Source organism: Typopeltis vanoorti, chromosome 8 (assembly GCF_054136105.1).
Source record: "Typopeltis vanoorti isolate ZY-2024b chromosome 8, IOZ_Tvanoo_1.0, whole genome shotgun sequence".
NCBI lineage: Eukaryota > Metazoa > Arthropoda > Arachnida > Uropygi > Thelyphonidae > Typopeltis > Typopeltis vanoorti.
The window spans coordinates 71,717,134-71,731,603 of NC_143556.1; the positions used below are offsets into that span (position 1 = coordinate 71,717,134).

General features: G+C 33.0%; 1 protein-coding gene across 1 annotated transcript in view; it reads left to right on the top strand.

Moving 5' to 3' along the window:
* The window catches only part of rt (Protein O-mannosyltransferase rt), a 375,338-nt gene that overhangs the window by 294,670 nt on the left and 66,198 nt on the right, over window positions 1-14,470 (top strand). Inside the window, exons 16-17 of the mRNA XM_090396396.1 lie at window positions 3,753-3,853; window positions 10,358-10,474. Of these exons, the coding sequence (XP_090252522.1) occupies window positions 3,753-3,853; window positions 10,358-10,474 (218 nt within the window). The remainder of the gene's footprint in view (window positions 1-3,752; window positions 3,854-10,357; window positions 10,475-14,470) is intronic.

The following is a 14,470-nucleotide window of genomic DNA, read 5'->3' on the forward strand; positions in this document are numbered from 1 at the left end:
ACTGGAAATGTACCAAGTGGACATAATTGGTGTTACTAACACAAAGAATAAAACAGTGAGATGCTATTAAATAATAAATAGAGAAGTATGTTATATTTGGGTAATGACAGTGAAGGAAAGGATGGAGTAGTAATAGCATTCAACACCACACATGAAGGTCAATTTCTTCATGTGTGGTGTTGTGAAATATCTTCATGACAAGGCTACTGGTATATAGAGGCTAATAACTTCATATTAATTGCCTTAATATCCCATAATGCAAAGCATACATCTTTCAGGTGTGTACAGTGTTATGCTCTATGGAAAGGCAAGTTCAAGTAATATGTGCAAACTTCAAAATGGAGAAATGGATATGGTCCTCTAGGAGGCTCTCCTATGGAAGAAGTGAAGAAAATATTCAAATCATTAGGGAAAGCAAGCAGCTAACATATATAAAACGAAAAAGTTGATCTTTGATAATAAAATGAAGTTCTTTTAGTTTTTGTAATTCATGCCATCTGTTTGCTTCCTTAGCCCCCCCCCCCCCCCCCAAAAAACCTCTCACATTTTTGGCTTCAGTTTTTTTTTTTATTTAACTGTTTTATTTCTGATCCATCTCTCAGATCCCTACATTAAAATTAGTTTTAGTGTGGTTTCGTATGCTACTAGTTAAGTGATTTTACCAACTTCTCTCTTATTCCTCATAAATGTATTCATCTGGCTAACTGACATACCAGATTTGTTTATTTTGTTATCTCATTCTATGACTGGTTTGATGTCTACATTAAAAATCATGCTTAAATAGCTAAAATAACCTGTTTCTTATATATTCACTACTGAAAGTACACTTAATGTTTTCCATATAACTACTTGTTTTCATTGTCTTTTTATTGTTGATTTGTATACCAAATTTATCATAGCATTTATTTTTTGAATTATTATTATTATTAAGAGAGAACTCCAGGGAGTCAGAGACTCATCATGGGAGGCCATACGTGCCAGCTATCATACTTATTCTTGAATTCATTCACATTACTTGCACACAACATCCATTGCAATCATGCACCACCCTATGAGAGTAAAATCTAGCCCTCACCCTCTTCTTAGTAGCATTCATTCTCATAGGGAGGTGCATGATTGGAATGGATTGCCATTGGACTTTTATTTTATGGTGGGTGGGTACTTTCCCCCACCCACCATAAAATGAAAAATTCTATAAACTGAAATCCTGTATGACCCTTTTAGAAGTTTGTAAGTCTCAATCATATCATCCTCTTTCTCCTCTTTGCTAGTGTCTGCAATCTACAAATTCTCAATCTGTTTCCATATTCAGTATTCCAAAATGCACTCTCTTCACTGTATCAGAATCACAATGGAGACCAGACCAGAGCTGCACACAATAATCCAAGTGAGGTTTTATTAAGGTCTTGTAAAGAGGCCAAATAACATCCTTATCTTTACATGTGAAAGTTCGTTTTAGCACTGCAATTATCGTTTCAGTTGTATTTGCACTCTTTGCTACATGGCCCTTAGCCTGATCAGTTTCTTTTAGCATAATCCCACCAACATCATAGGACATTGGATATCTAATCACAAAGTGCATGACCTTTCATTTACTGGCATTGAAATGACATCTATTTTTCCAGGCTCACAATTCCAGCCTATTCAAATCATTCTGCAAGTACTGTATATCAGCAGCATTTCTGATTACCCTACCTATCTTTGCTTCATCAGCAAATAGCTGTATGTTGCCTGTCAGATCCTTCCCAATATCATTAATGCACAGATTGAATAACAGTGGACCAAGGATTGATCTTTGTGGTTCACCACCAGTTACCTTAAATCTTGCAGTCTCACATCCCCTCCCATATATTGCTTTTTGATATCTGTCAGTCAGCCTCCATGCTAATATTTTATAATCCAAACCCATATTCTCCAATTTATTCAACAGTCTTCCATGCTGCATTCTGTCAAAAGCCTTAGCAAAATTCAAAAGTATCATGGTGTATCCATTCTCCTTGTCTAGTTCAATGGTAACATCATTATAGAATGTGAGCAAGTTGCTAAAACATGACCTTCTTTTAGTAAACCCATGCTGTTCATTGCAAAGTAGAGATTGAATGTCAACCCATTTCTGAATGTAATCCCCTACCAATTTTTCCAAAATCTTTACCACCACTCCTGAGATATGATTGGTTGATAGTTTGATGCATATTATTATTATTTCTTTATTTTGTTTTAGGTGAATCTCATTCACAACCAGTTATAAACTTGTAGTACATTAGTACAGTAAAACCTCGATATAACGGACTAATTTGGCCGAGGAGGTGTCCGTTATATAATAAAGTAGATTTTCTGAATGCGTATGTAAAAAAAATTGACAAATTATCTAATTTACATGTTTTTACTTATGTAGAAACTTTTGTATGACTTCTAATTTTTGATTTAACGTTAAATTAACTCTTTTCTGTTTGTCCATATTTTAAGGTTAGGGTTACAAAGATGTGTTTTACCATTCATAAATATCTAATTTTAAATTTATGTTGAATAGGTCTATGAAATGCATATGTACATAAACTATTCACCGCAAGTAAACAAATGTACACTCTGGGCGTGGCTTTGTGCACGTTGGAATATCGGCTGGCACGTGTTAAAACTGCTGTAGAAAGTCATGCCACGTGACAAAAGAACCAATTATAGTGTGATTGGTGTGATCACATGCTTATCATTCGCTGAACATGTTTTATGAGCAGTGACTCATTTATGTCGGCTAAATTACTACAGTTTTTTCCAACATATGATGGCTTATTCACCAAAATTTGTTAAAAATAACATGAAATTAATAACAAAAGATAACCTGTTAATTTATTTATAAGCAATTCTTGGCTAAAAGCATTTTAAAATTAACAGGATGTTAATTTTAACATGACATATGGACCGGAAATTTTGTCCGTTAAATCCGAAGTCCATTAAATCGAGGTCCGTAAAATCGAGAGTTTACTGTAATATGGTTAGATCAGAAATTAGATAATCCAGAAACTGTACTATAGAGACCATACATGGAACTTTCTGAAGCTTTCGTTGTTAATCCAGTAAGCAAGGTGTAGTCTCACATTAAGCAGCGAAATTCATTTATTGTGTAAAATTTAATTTGGGTAAAGACTTGAAAACATGTAACAGATTTGTTAAATAGGATAATATAACCTGATATATATAGGTACTCAGATACACAGATATTAAATTTTAGCATATACTTTCATGCCAAAGCTTAATTGTAGCAGTTCTGTGAGCCAGTACAAATCTCAATGATGGTGATGGTTCATTAGTACTGTGGAAAAGGTCTGAGGTATGAAATACTGTTGCATAGGACTGATTGTGTTACAGGATATTTGATTCTTTATATCCAACAGATTTCGACAGAATTCATTTTTATATTGATTGGGTGAAATATACAAACATTATGTTTATATCAAACTGAATTGAATTTCCATAATATATGCACAAAATCATATGCAATAAGTTAAAACATCTTTTACATATGCCATTTATGCTGTGGTGTGGTGGAGACTTCTGCATGATGAGGCTAAGACTTCTTTTTTTTTCTTTTTTTTTTCATATATAACATTTCATTTGTTGAAGAAATATGAAGCCTGTCATAATAACTAAAGCATTGTTGCATCTGACATTTTAGTTTATTACTGTATTTATTTAGTCACCTGTTTTATCACCTTTTAGAATATAAAAATTGTTTTTTCTTAAATTCCAATTTGCAGAATCAGATCAAAAAGAAAGAGAAAGAGAAATGGGTATGGCAGAATTTGTACCTCTACAGCCAACTCAGCTGTCCTTCTTTGAGAAAATGTGGGAACTTCAGGTAAAATCATTTCTATTATATGTTTGTGTATACAAAAAAATCATATGATGGATAAGCAGGTTATTTGTAGAGTATTTTCTATGAATAGAATGAAGTATATATATCATTCTTAGCACATACAATAATGTCCTCTTCCATTCATGAATATGTAATATATGATCTGTGCAGTTAATGTACAGACATTATTGTATGTACTGAAAATGATATATTTCATTCTATTTGCAGTTCAGAAGGTATTAAAGAAACATATCAAAAACTCATTTTTCTCTTAAAAAATAAATAAAATACATTGACTTAGCTGATTTCTGGCATTTTTTAATTCATCAACATTACACTTATAACATTATTCTGTTTCTTTATTAAAATAAAAAGTGGCTACCATTTATGATCTTCTTTGTCCTTACAATACAAACAAAAATGGATATTTATTCTGAAATTCCTTCAGAAGGGGGAAACACTCTTCTGCCTGCTGTCATACAGCCATCTTGTTTATACTATTCCCAAGGTTTTCAAGTCTGTACTGTTTATTGTTGTGAAATGGAAAAAACAATTCATTTGTTTTCTAGACTTCTATAATCATGTGGATGTAGAAGTCTAGAAAGTTTGAACACAATTATGTAATGTTAATTTTGTGATATAATTCACTCTAAAGACATATTTTTTTTTGTATTATATTTAACTATTGATCTTCAATTTCTTAAACTAAATTTGAAACTGAATTGTTATGTTACTCACTGCCTTAAATCTGCATTACATAAAACTATTTGCTCAGTTTAATTCAGTTTTAATTTAATTTTATTACCTTTGGCTCTTTAAATATTTCTTCATTACAGACTACTAAATGTACTGTTCTGATCTCTGAATCTGTGAATATTCATAGATAAAACATTAGCACTGTTTTATATAAGAACATATAATATATCCACATTATAACAAGCAATCTATTTTATATATATGTTGACATTAAAGTATATAATGTCATTATATACTTTACATTAAAGTGAATTATTATATAGAATAATGGGTCATGAGTCATTTTTATTACGGTATGAAATAAGAATTTTATTTCTTATTCTATCTAGATAATTTATGAAATACCTTGGTATTCTCTAGAATAAGTAATTTTAGTTAATGTATATAACAAATAAATATTGGTTGTCAGAATGATACAATAGTCTTTTATATTTCTAAAATAAAGATTTTCACTGTCATAAATTTATAAATCCAATGAATACAGATGAATGTATTAGAAAAATAGTATATTAATGTAAATAGTATGAAAAGATTGATTATTTGCACATAATGAAATATAATTGCATTTAAAATTGCACAAAGTATTTCTTTTCACTCACACATACATTTGTAGTCTGATACCTTTGCTTATTTGCACATTTCATAAAATCCTGACCTGTACCAGTTGATACCTAACTTGCTGTAATAACATTTGAAGAGAATACTTTTTCTGGTAGCACTTCTTCAAAGAAAATATGTTTTTCTCCACAAACACCAGATTGTTACCTTCGTAGAATTGTTTTATTATTCCATTCTTAGTGTCCAATTCATTAAAATCATCTTTCGCTGTTTTCAAGTACAATATCTGGTACAAAGCAAGCATTACCTTTTCCATGATCTACTTTGGAAATTTTTTCCCCTTGTAAATTTTAACTTTCTTTTGCCTGTTCTCCTTTTAAAATAGTTTTATTTTCATTGCAAAAAATACACTGTGTTGAGTCAATCCCATCAGCTCCTCATTAAATCTAATCCACATATTTCATGCATGCATTGGCAGTTTGCACTCAATGCAAATATATGCTGGTGTGCATGCTTTAAGACAAAGCATGTCATTTTGGTAGAATTTGCATGTTTCTATTCCCACATTTTCATTTATATTTGTATCTACTGTAGAAATTTCAAAGTTTTCTTCTTGGTGGTCTTCTTTACCAGAAAAAGTTTTTATTTTGAGTGCTTTCCAAAACTTTGTTAAAAGAATTTCCTAAGAAGCAATGAGCAGCACTGCACTGAAGGTACAGTTATCTACTTCAGTATTGTCTAAAGATATATTTGAGAATATAAAAGATGAGGAATATTTTAAAAAATTTTCTTTTTTACTCTCAAATATATCTTTAGATAATATTGAAGAAGATAACCCTACCTTTGGTGCAACACCGAACGTTTCTTCATAAGGAGTCCTTTTGGTACCTTAGTGGTATAATATTTTTTTTTTTCATAAATTGGAAGAATTGCAATGGCTTACTCATTTACTTGTGGTATTATCCTGCATCCGTCAATATATTTTCAATATCCTGATTTGTTCTTTTCACACCTGACTTTGGCTGTGCCTTGGTCTGCCATGTATAATTTTTAAATCTCACCTTTTGATTTTGATTAATTAAAAAGGTCCAACTGCCATATAAGCAATGACTGCAAATATAGAAGGAAATGATCAACTGATTTTCAGAGCTTGACACATCCACAATCATTAGCACATACCTAAGAGTAAATTTTGGTTGAAAAATGTTTTATGTACTCTACATACTTAAAAAGTATTCATTAAATGATTAAATGTAATTTTCATGGTTATTCTATAGAATACCTAGTTGATAAAGGCAAATTGAGGAGGAGGGCATTGATAGCAAACAAATCAATATGTAGGTTGTGCAGAAAGAATGGTGTAGAATTTGTGGACCTATGGCCTGTGTTTGAAGGAAAGAAGGATTTGTTTGAATCTGATGGACTGCATCTAAATGGTTCTGGTGTCTAAAGAGAGAGAAAGAGAGAGAGCTTTGTTCACCAAGCATACTGAAGCACAAAATTCAGGAAAACGTTAGCAATCAAGGTGGATGCAAGTGAATGTGTGAGAAGGCATCCATTAGGTGAATGAATGTAAGAATGACCAAGTGTGGAATCTAGTCTCTCAAGCAAAAATATTGAATGGGGGTAGTCAATTCAGGAAGGTGGTTGGAGGACTAAAGGGATGCTGCAGTTTCTATATACTAATGCCAAAAGTATTATTAGGAACAAGAGGGAAGAGTTTTTGACATTGGTTATTGCAACTTGCCAAACGTTATAGGCATTAGTGAGACATGGCAAACAGCAGATGATGTTGTTTCAAGTATTGAATGTGAAGGATTCAGTATTTTCAGGGAAGATAGAGAAGATAGGATGGAGGAGAGATACTGCTGATGATAGCAGATGAATTGCAACCAAAAAGAATAGGAGATAAGCAGGAGGGGGGGGGGTATTTGAAATAGTCTGGTGTGAGATCAAGGTTAATAAGACAAAATATATGATTTATGAAAATATATTAAGGGACATCTAAGAAAAGCTATATTAAATTGTGTACTTAAAGTAAGGAGGGTTAATCAGATAGGAGTTACAAGGATGAATAATATCAATAAGTGGTAGCCTCAGAAAAAGAAAATATGCTGTGGAGTGTATATAATGAGAAAGGTGGTCTGCAAACTCATGACCATAATAATAAATTTAGTTTAATCCTTTATCCAAGTGTGAGCAAACAAAGTTTGCACCTGAAAGTATCTTCAAGACTGGGGGTAAGTTGGTACAACACCAGGCAACTCGTTGCAAAGGTGGAGCAAGCTAACATCATTCCTATCTTAGTATCTCCCATAATGCAAAACACATCTCCTTGCAGATATGTATAATGTTATGCATTAAGGGAAGGGTCACTACCCAGACTAGTTTCGACCTTTATTGAAGTCTCTTCGGTGGGAGCCAGGCCCAAGTGGAGATACCAGGCAGAAGTATTAGCAAGGTCATCTCTACCTATAGGAGTTGCCAAACAGTGTGCCACCTTTTTATTATATTACTCTGGATTTAGAGAAAGATGTTAAAAGTTTATTTTTCACTTGGTTAGACTATAATAAATTTAGTTTAATCCTTTATCCAAGTGTGAGCAAACAAAGTTTGCACCTGAAAGTATCTTCAGGACTGGGGGTAAGTTGGTACAACACATCCGCAAGGAGATGGGTTTTGCATTATGGGAGATACTGAGATAGGAGTGATGTTAACTTGCTCCACCTTTGCAACGAGTTGCCCGGTGTTGTACCAACTTACCCCAGTCCTGAAGATACTTTCAGGTGCAAACTTTGTTTGCTCACACTTGGATAAAGAATTAAACTAAATTTATTATAGTCTAACCAAGTGAAAAATAAACTTTCAACGTCTTTCTCTAAATCCAGAGTAATTTAATAAAAAGGTGGCACACCGTTTGGCAACTCCTATAGGTAGAGATGACCTTGCTAATGCTTCTGCCTGGTGTCTCCACTTGGGCCTGGCTCCCACTGAAGAGACCTCAATAAAGGTCAAACTAGTCTGGGTTGTGGCCCTTCCCTTAATGCATAACATTATATATATCTGCAAGGAGATGTGTTTTGCATTATGGGAGATACTGAGATAGGAGTGATGTTAGCTTGCTCCACCTTTGCAATGAGTTGCCCGGTGTTGTACCAACTTACCCCCAGCCCTGAAGATACTTTCAGATGCAAACTTTGTTTGCTCACACTTGGATAAAGGATTAAACTAAATTTATTATAGTCTAACCAAGTGAAAAATAAACTTTCAACTTCAAACTCATGACCAGTATGGTAAGGAAGGCAAAATTAGATAATGAATAGCCAAGCAGGCCAAAGAATTCTTTTGTTGTGTGGCAAGTAAGAAGAAGAATGACTATGAAGAATAACCTTGGTTCAAATGAAACAATTTTTTTGAAACAATGGTTCAAAGCTGATGGGTTTAGTGCTAGTCATATCGAGTGATTGTTGTTTATTAAGAGTGCACAGGGTTCATACGAAATTAGTATTGCTAAAGGTCAGATAGAGGTTGAGAAGCAGATTGTGGAAGTAAAGTTAGAAGAAGAATACAAAGGTGAGGAAGTGATTATGGCAGGGCAGAGTGATGCAATATAAAATGATGAGGATGATAAGGATATGAATGAAATTCACAATCAGAATCAGAGAAATGGTGATGGTCAGAACAAAGGTGTACTATAGCAGAGAGAGAGTATGGAGCAGTGGTGTTGGTGGGGTGGCTTCAAAGAGTGGAGAATGTATTGAGGGTCAGAAATAAAGGTGCTGAGTTTTTACTTATACATAATTGGTATAAGTGGAACTTGGTTGACTAAGGATGATATACTGTTAGGACTAGAAATGGTAGCACATAGAATTTTCCAAAAAGATAGGAAGGGAGTACTGTTAATGATAGCAGAGGAATTGTGTCCTTCAAGAGTGGAAGTGGAAAATAACAGTATGAAATAACAGATTTTGAAGCTGTTTGGTGTGAAATTGCGATCAACGGAATAGTATATCTAATAGGATGTTATTATAGGCTAGGGAATGTGGAGAGCACCAATTGTGAAATGTTTAGGCAAATTAGTTGGGTAAGTAAAAGGAAGATGATCCTAATGGGAGATTTAATTATAGGAATATGAATTGGAAAAAAGAGATTGCATATGGTAACAGGTTAGTTTTTCACGTGTGACGTTATTATGACACTGTGTGGTCACTCCCATACCTCATTGTGTTTTGGGAGTGAAGCCTTCTGCTAGAAGAAATGGTAGGATCTCAGATGCTCTTTTCACAAAGAGTTAACAGGACAGTTGCAAACATCCATGCCCCTGGTGGGACTTGAACCCACAGCCTCTTGGCTGAAGAGCAGATACACTAACTACTCAGCCAACATGGTCAACTGTGGTAACAAGGAGAGTGAATTTGTTGAGTTCCTGCAGAATAACTATCTAAAGTAGCATGTGATGGAAGCAACACAAGATTTATCAGTGTTGGATTTGAGAATATACTCACAGGATATGGTTGTGAATGAGGTATTATTGCTGCCACCTGTTGCTGAGAGTGACCATGAGGTATTGATTCAGAAGGTAGCCAGACAGGAAAGTGTTGTTGTTGAGAAGGTCTATATGTGGACCTATAAGGTAGGTGATTATGAGAAGCTCTATAGTCAACTAGCATCAGTACATTGGGTTGGTGAATTGTGCATAAAAGCTGTTGACAGTGCATGGAGATGACAGGGCAGTATGCATCTAATACAAACAATGAATAATTGCATACAATGAGTTAAGCAAATAAATATAATAGGAGTGAGATGGATGAACAATGAAATTAAATGAGGAGGTACAAGACAGTTTATAGGGAATTTTGTTTCACCAGCAGTGATCTATAATTTTTTTTTTTTTTTTAACATTTTGAATGATGTAGTTAATGCTCTATATATTTAAAATCTTTTAATTAAACATTTTTATACTGAGGAAGCAGGTTGCAGATCCTGAGTTAGTAGATATAAGTAAATTGCTGTTGTGCTCTGGTTTTCCTATGCACTCTCATGCAATATATGCAAAATCACCTCAGTAAAACAACTTCAGAAAGAAGAAATAAGCAATAATATTGAAATGGTAATTATTCAGTTCATATAGTGTTAGTTTGATTCACAAATCTTTTGGTTTTGATTTTGCATTGATAACATTTTCTGTTGTAGTACAAAATGTTATCTGTGAATCAAGAAAATGTTCAAGATCATATGTATAGTTCTGAACCATTAGATTGGCCATTCTTAACCAGAGGAATTGCTTATTGGGTCAGTCCACATAGTAATGTAAGTAATCACTTAATATTTTCTTTTTTCTTTTAAAAGTTTTTTTGAAAGATTCCTTTTTTTTTTTTTTTTTTTTGCATTTAATTTGTTTCATTTATAATTATATAAATCATTATACCTAGGAACTAGTAAAAGTCTCATTAACTGTATTGCTGTTGACAGTGATATATTCATGCTGGCTCAGAACATAAGAGTATACAGGGGATTTGAAATGAGAAGTGATCACCATTTAGGTTTGATCAGGATAAGGAATTTCATATTGAAAACAAAAATATATTCAAAAGTCTTAAAAAGAATCAGTCAAGCAGCTTTCAGAGGTATACTGTAGACTAAAATATATAAAAGTTATTCAATTAAAAATGAATTTTGAAGTGAGAAAAAAATCTTGGAGACTCACCAACTGACTGGCAGAATCTGAAAGAATACTGAATAATTCAGTTAGGATGGAAGGTATGAAGTAAACTAGTCTCCAGGAAGAAAAAACTCAGGAAGTTAGAGGCAGTCCTGAAAAAGAAGAAAGCATATTGAAAGTTCATAATAAGTCAGCATGTACCAATGATATCTCATTCCTATATTCAACATCTATTATGTGTTGAATGAATTAAAAAATGACAGTTTTATTTTTCAGAATTCTCCATGTTAATACTTCTTCATGTTTGTGTTTATTATATCAACCTGAAATACATAATAGGAATGTAGGAAACTAATCATTAATTTATTAAATTGTTTTACTTTTTTTAGGACAGTATTAATTTAAGAATATAATTTCTTGTGTAGTGTAATTAAATTTGATATTGTTACCATTCAGGAATTTGTGAGTAGAGGTAATCTAATGTGGTATGATCATTTAATGGGAGAGGAAAAGTTACCAAAACAGGTGGCTTGATGCCAGGAAAAAGACCTAGAAAAAGGCCAAAATGATGTGACAGTATTGTAGTCCTGACAGGTAACAGGCTATGTTTGAAGGATTGATATGAATCTAGTACTACATGAAAAGTTTACATTATTACTATCATACTATCTTGTACACTCTTTTATGGTACATATCAGGAATTTGATGATAATGAAGAACTCATAATAAGCTTTACCAGTTTGAGTTTACTTGTTTGGGGATATATTAATTATATGCACAGATTTAGTGAAATAAAGCACTTAATGACATTTTGTCAGTATTAACAGGCCTTTTCAAAAAAAACAGGAATCATACTAGTAAACAAGGAACTCTGTAACATGTTTAGGATTTCAGGATCTCCAGTGTCTTCATTAATTAAATTATTCATTTTGAATTTGGACTATTAGATTTGGTTTCAAATCTAATACATTTTTTGGCTGGGATTAATTTTCTTGGTTATTGAAATCCTATATAGGTGTTATTATTCATTATCTTGAAAGAAATCTATTTACTTATTCAAATAAAAAAACTGATATTAAAAAACAAAATCATAGATATCCATATTCAAATCGGATATGTGTGGTTATGGTATATTGCTTAAAAAATATAATAAATAAAAGGAAATAGCAATAATTTTGCTCTTAGATATTAGTAGTGCTTGAAATATCATGTTGCATGTGAAAGTATTGCTTTTATAGGTACAATTTCTCCATAAAATAAAAAAGAATAAAAAATATCATAGAGAACATTGACATTTTCAAAATTGAAGTAATACAGTATTGCTGACTTTGTTGGCCAAAGGGATAATATGTTTTTTCTACAATCAATAGACTGAGTTTGAATCACCCTGTGGATGAGTGCTTGTAAATATTTCAGGTGGTAGATAAATTTCCTCTACATTGGGGAAACAGGATGCACAATCCAAAATAAGAAAAGATGAACAAAAATGACACATTAAATTTCTTCATTATGATAAAACAGGCCTTTTTAATTTCTTCATTAAGAATTAATTAGAAAAGTACCAAGGTCCTATACTGCACCAAAGCTTGAGAGAAGTTTGGAGTGGGATTTACATAAAAAATAGCAAAATGGCTCACTTTGTGTTCTGAGCAACATCAAATATTAAATGAATAGTAGCATGTCTAAGAGAAAAAATAATTCCACCTGATCAAAATGTTTGTTGTTTCATCAATATTTTGTTGACCATGTTTTTTCATTTAGTATACTGCAGCAGATCTCTATGGCATGCTGGAAATTAAATTGCATACAATGCCCATACTAAGTTCACAGCTGTTTTTGTTATATTCTATCTAGACTTTTTTTTTTTTTTTTTAACTTTTTCATTGTGAACATAGGATCTCCATCTCTGTCACTCTCTTGTTTCAACAGTTTCATATTAGTGATTTCCTTTTTGTTGTCTATACTTAGCTCTGCTAACACAGTTGTGTTTTTCAATGGTTTATACACTTGTGTATAAACCATTTTTATATTTTATTTTTATATTTTTATATTATATTTAAAATACTTGAGACATGCACACAAGTGTATATGTCTCAAGTATTTTAACTTCTATTTAACAGTTAGTGTTGTCTAAAACATTTTTTGTTAGTTATTCTTACTGTCCACGGGATTCTTAATCTCCCATAAGTCTCCTCTTCATAATTCACATGAATCAATTTGCTTTCTGTTTTTCTTTTTAATGGTCCAGTTTTCACATCCATACATCTACTGAAGACAATTGCTTTAACAGTTCTAACTTTCATATCAAGGCTATGAAATTGAAAGTTTATTTTTCACTTGGTTAGAGTATAATAAATTTAGTTTAATCCGTTATCCAAGTGTGAGCAAACAAAGTTTGCACCTGAAAGTATCTTCAGGACTGGGGTAAGGTGGTACAACACCAGGGCACTCCTTGCAAAGGTGGAGCAAGCTACCAACACTCCTATCTCAGTATCTCCCATAATGAAAAACACATCTCCTTGCAGATATGTCTAATGTTATGCATTAAGGGAAGGGCCACAACCCAGACTAGTTTCGACCTTTATTGAGGTCTCTTTAGTGGGAGCCAGGCCCAAGTGGAGATACCAGGCAGAAGCATTAGCAGGTCATCTCATCTCTTTGCAAGAAATGCCCTGGTGTTGTACCACCTTACACCAGTCCTGAAGATACTTTCAGGCGCAAACTTTGTTTGCTCACACTTGGATAAAGGATTAAACTAAATTTATTATACTCTAACCAAGTGAAAAATAAACTTTCAACATCTTTCTCTAAATCCAGAGTAATTTATTAACAAAGGGTGGCACACCATTTGGCAACTCCTATAGGTAGAGATGACCTGCTAATGCTTCTGCCTGGTATCTCTACTTGGGCCTGGTTCCCACTGAAGAGACCTCAATAAAGGTTGAAACTAGTCTGGGTTGTGGCCCTTCCCTTAATGCATAACATTAGACATATCCGCAAGGCGATGTGTTTTGCATTATGGGAGATACTGAGATAGGAGTGTTGGTAGCTTGCTCCACCTTAGCAAGGAGTACCTTGGTGTTGTACCACCTTACCCCAGTCCTGAAGATACTTTCAGGCGTAAACTTTGTTTGCTCACACTTGGATAAAGGATTAAACTAAATTTATTATACAAGGCTATGAAAGTTAGAACTATCTTTCATAATTTTTGTTGACTTTGACATACAATAGTTTTTTTCCCCATAGCTATCCTTTTTTTAATGTGATCTTCATAATGCCCAGCATTTTTTATCCTGGAATCCAGTAAATCATAACTTTCATCCACTTCCATTTTATCTCCCTCCATCAGATAAACTTGTCCAAAACTGCCAGAAATCATCATTTTATTTTACTAATAATTAAATTAAACTCAGCTTTTCTTGTTTTTCCTTATAACTGCCAGTGATCCATTCTAGAACCTTCTTTCCTTAGTTTCTGCCATGCCTGGGTTGTTATCTGAATATCTCAAATTATGTATATTTTTAAATTCATGCTTAATTCCTTCTGGGTCTATGATTTTCAGCTATTTTTGTAATATATATTCACTATAAATATGAAAAGATGGGACAACAAAATGCAACCCTATCTCATCTCTTTCTCCATAC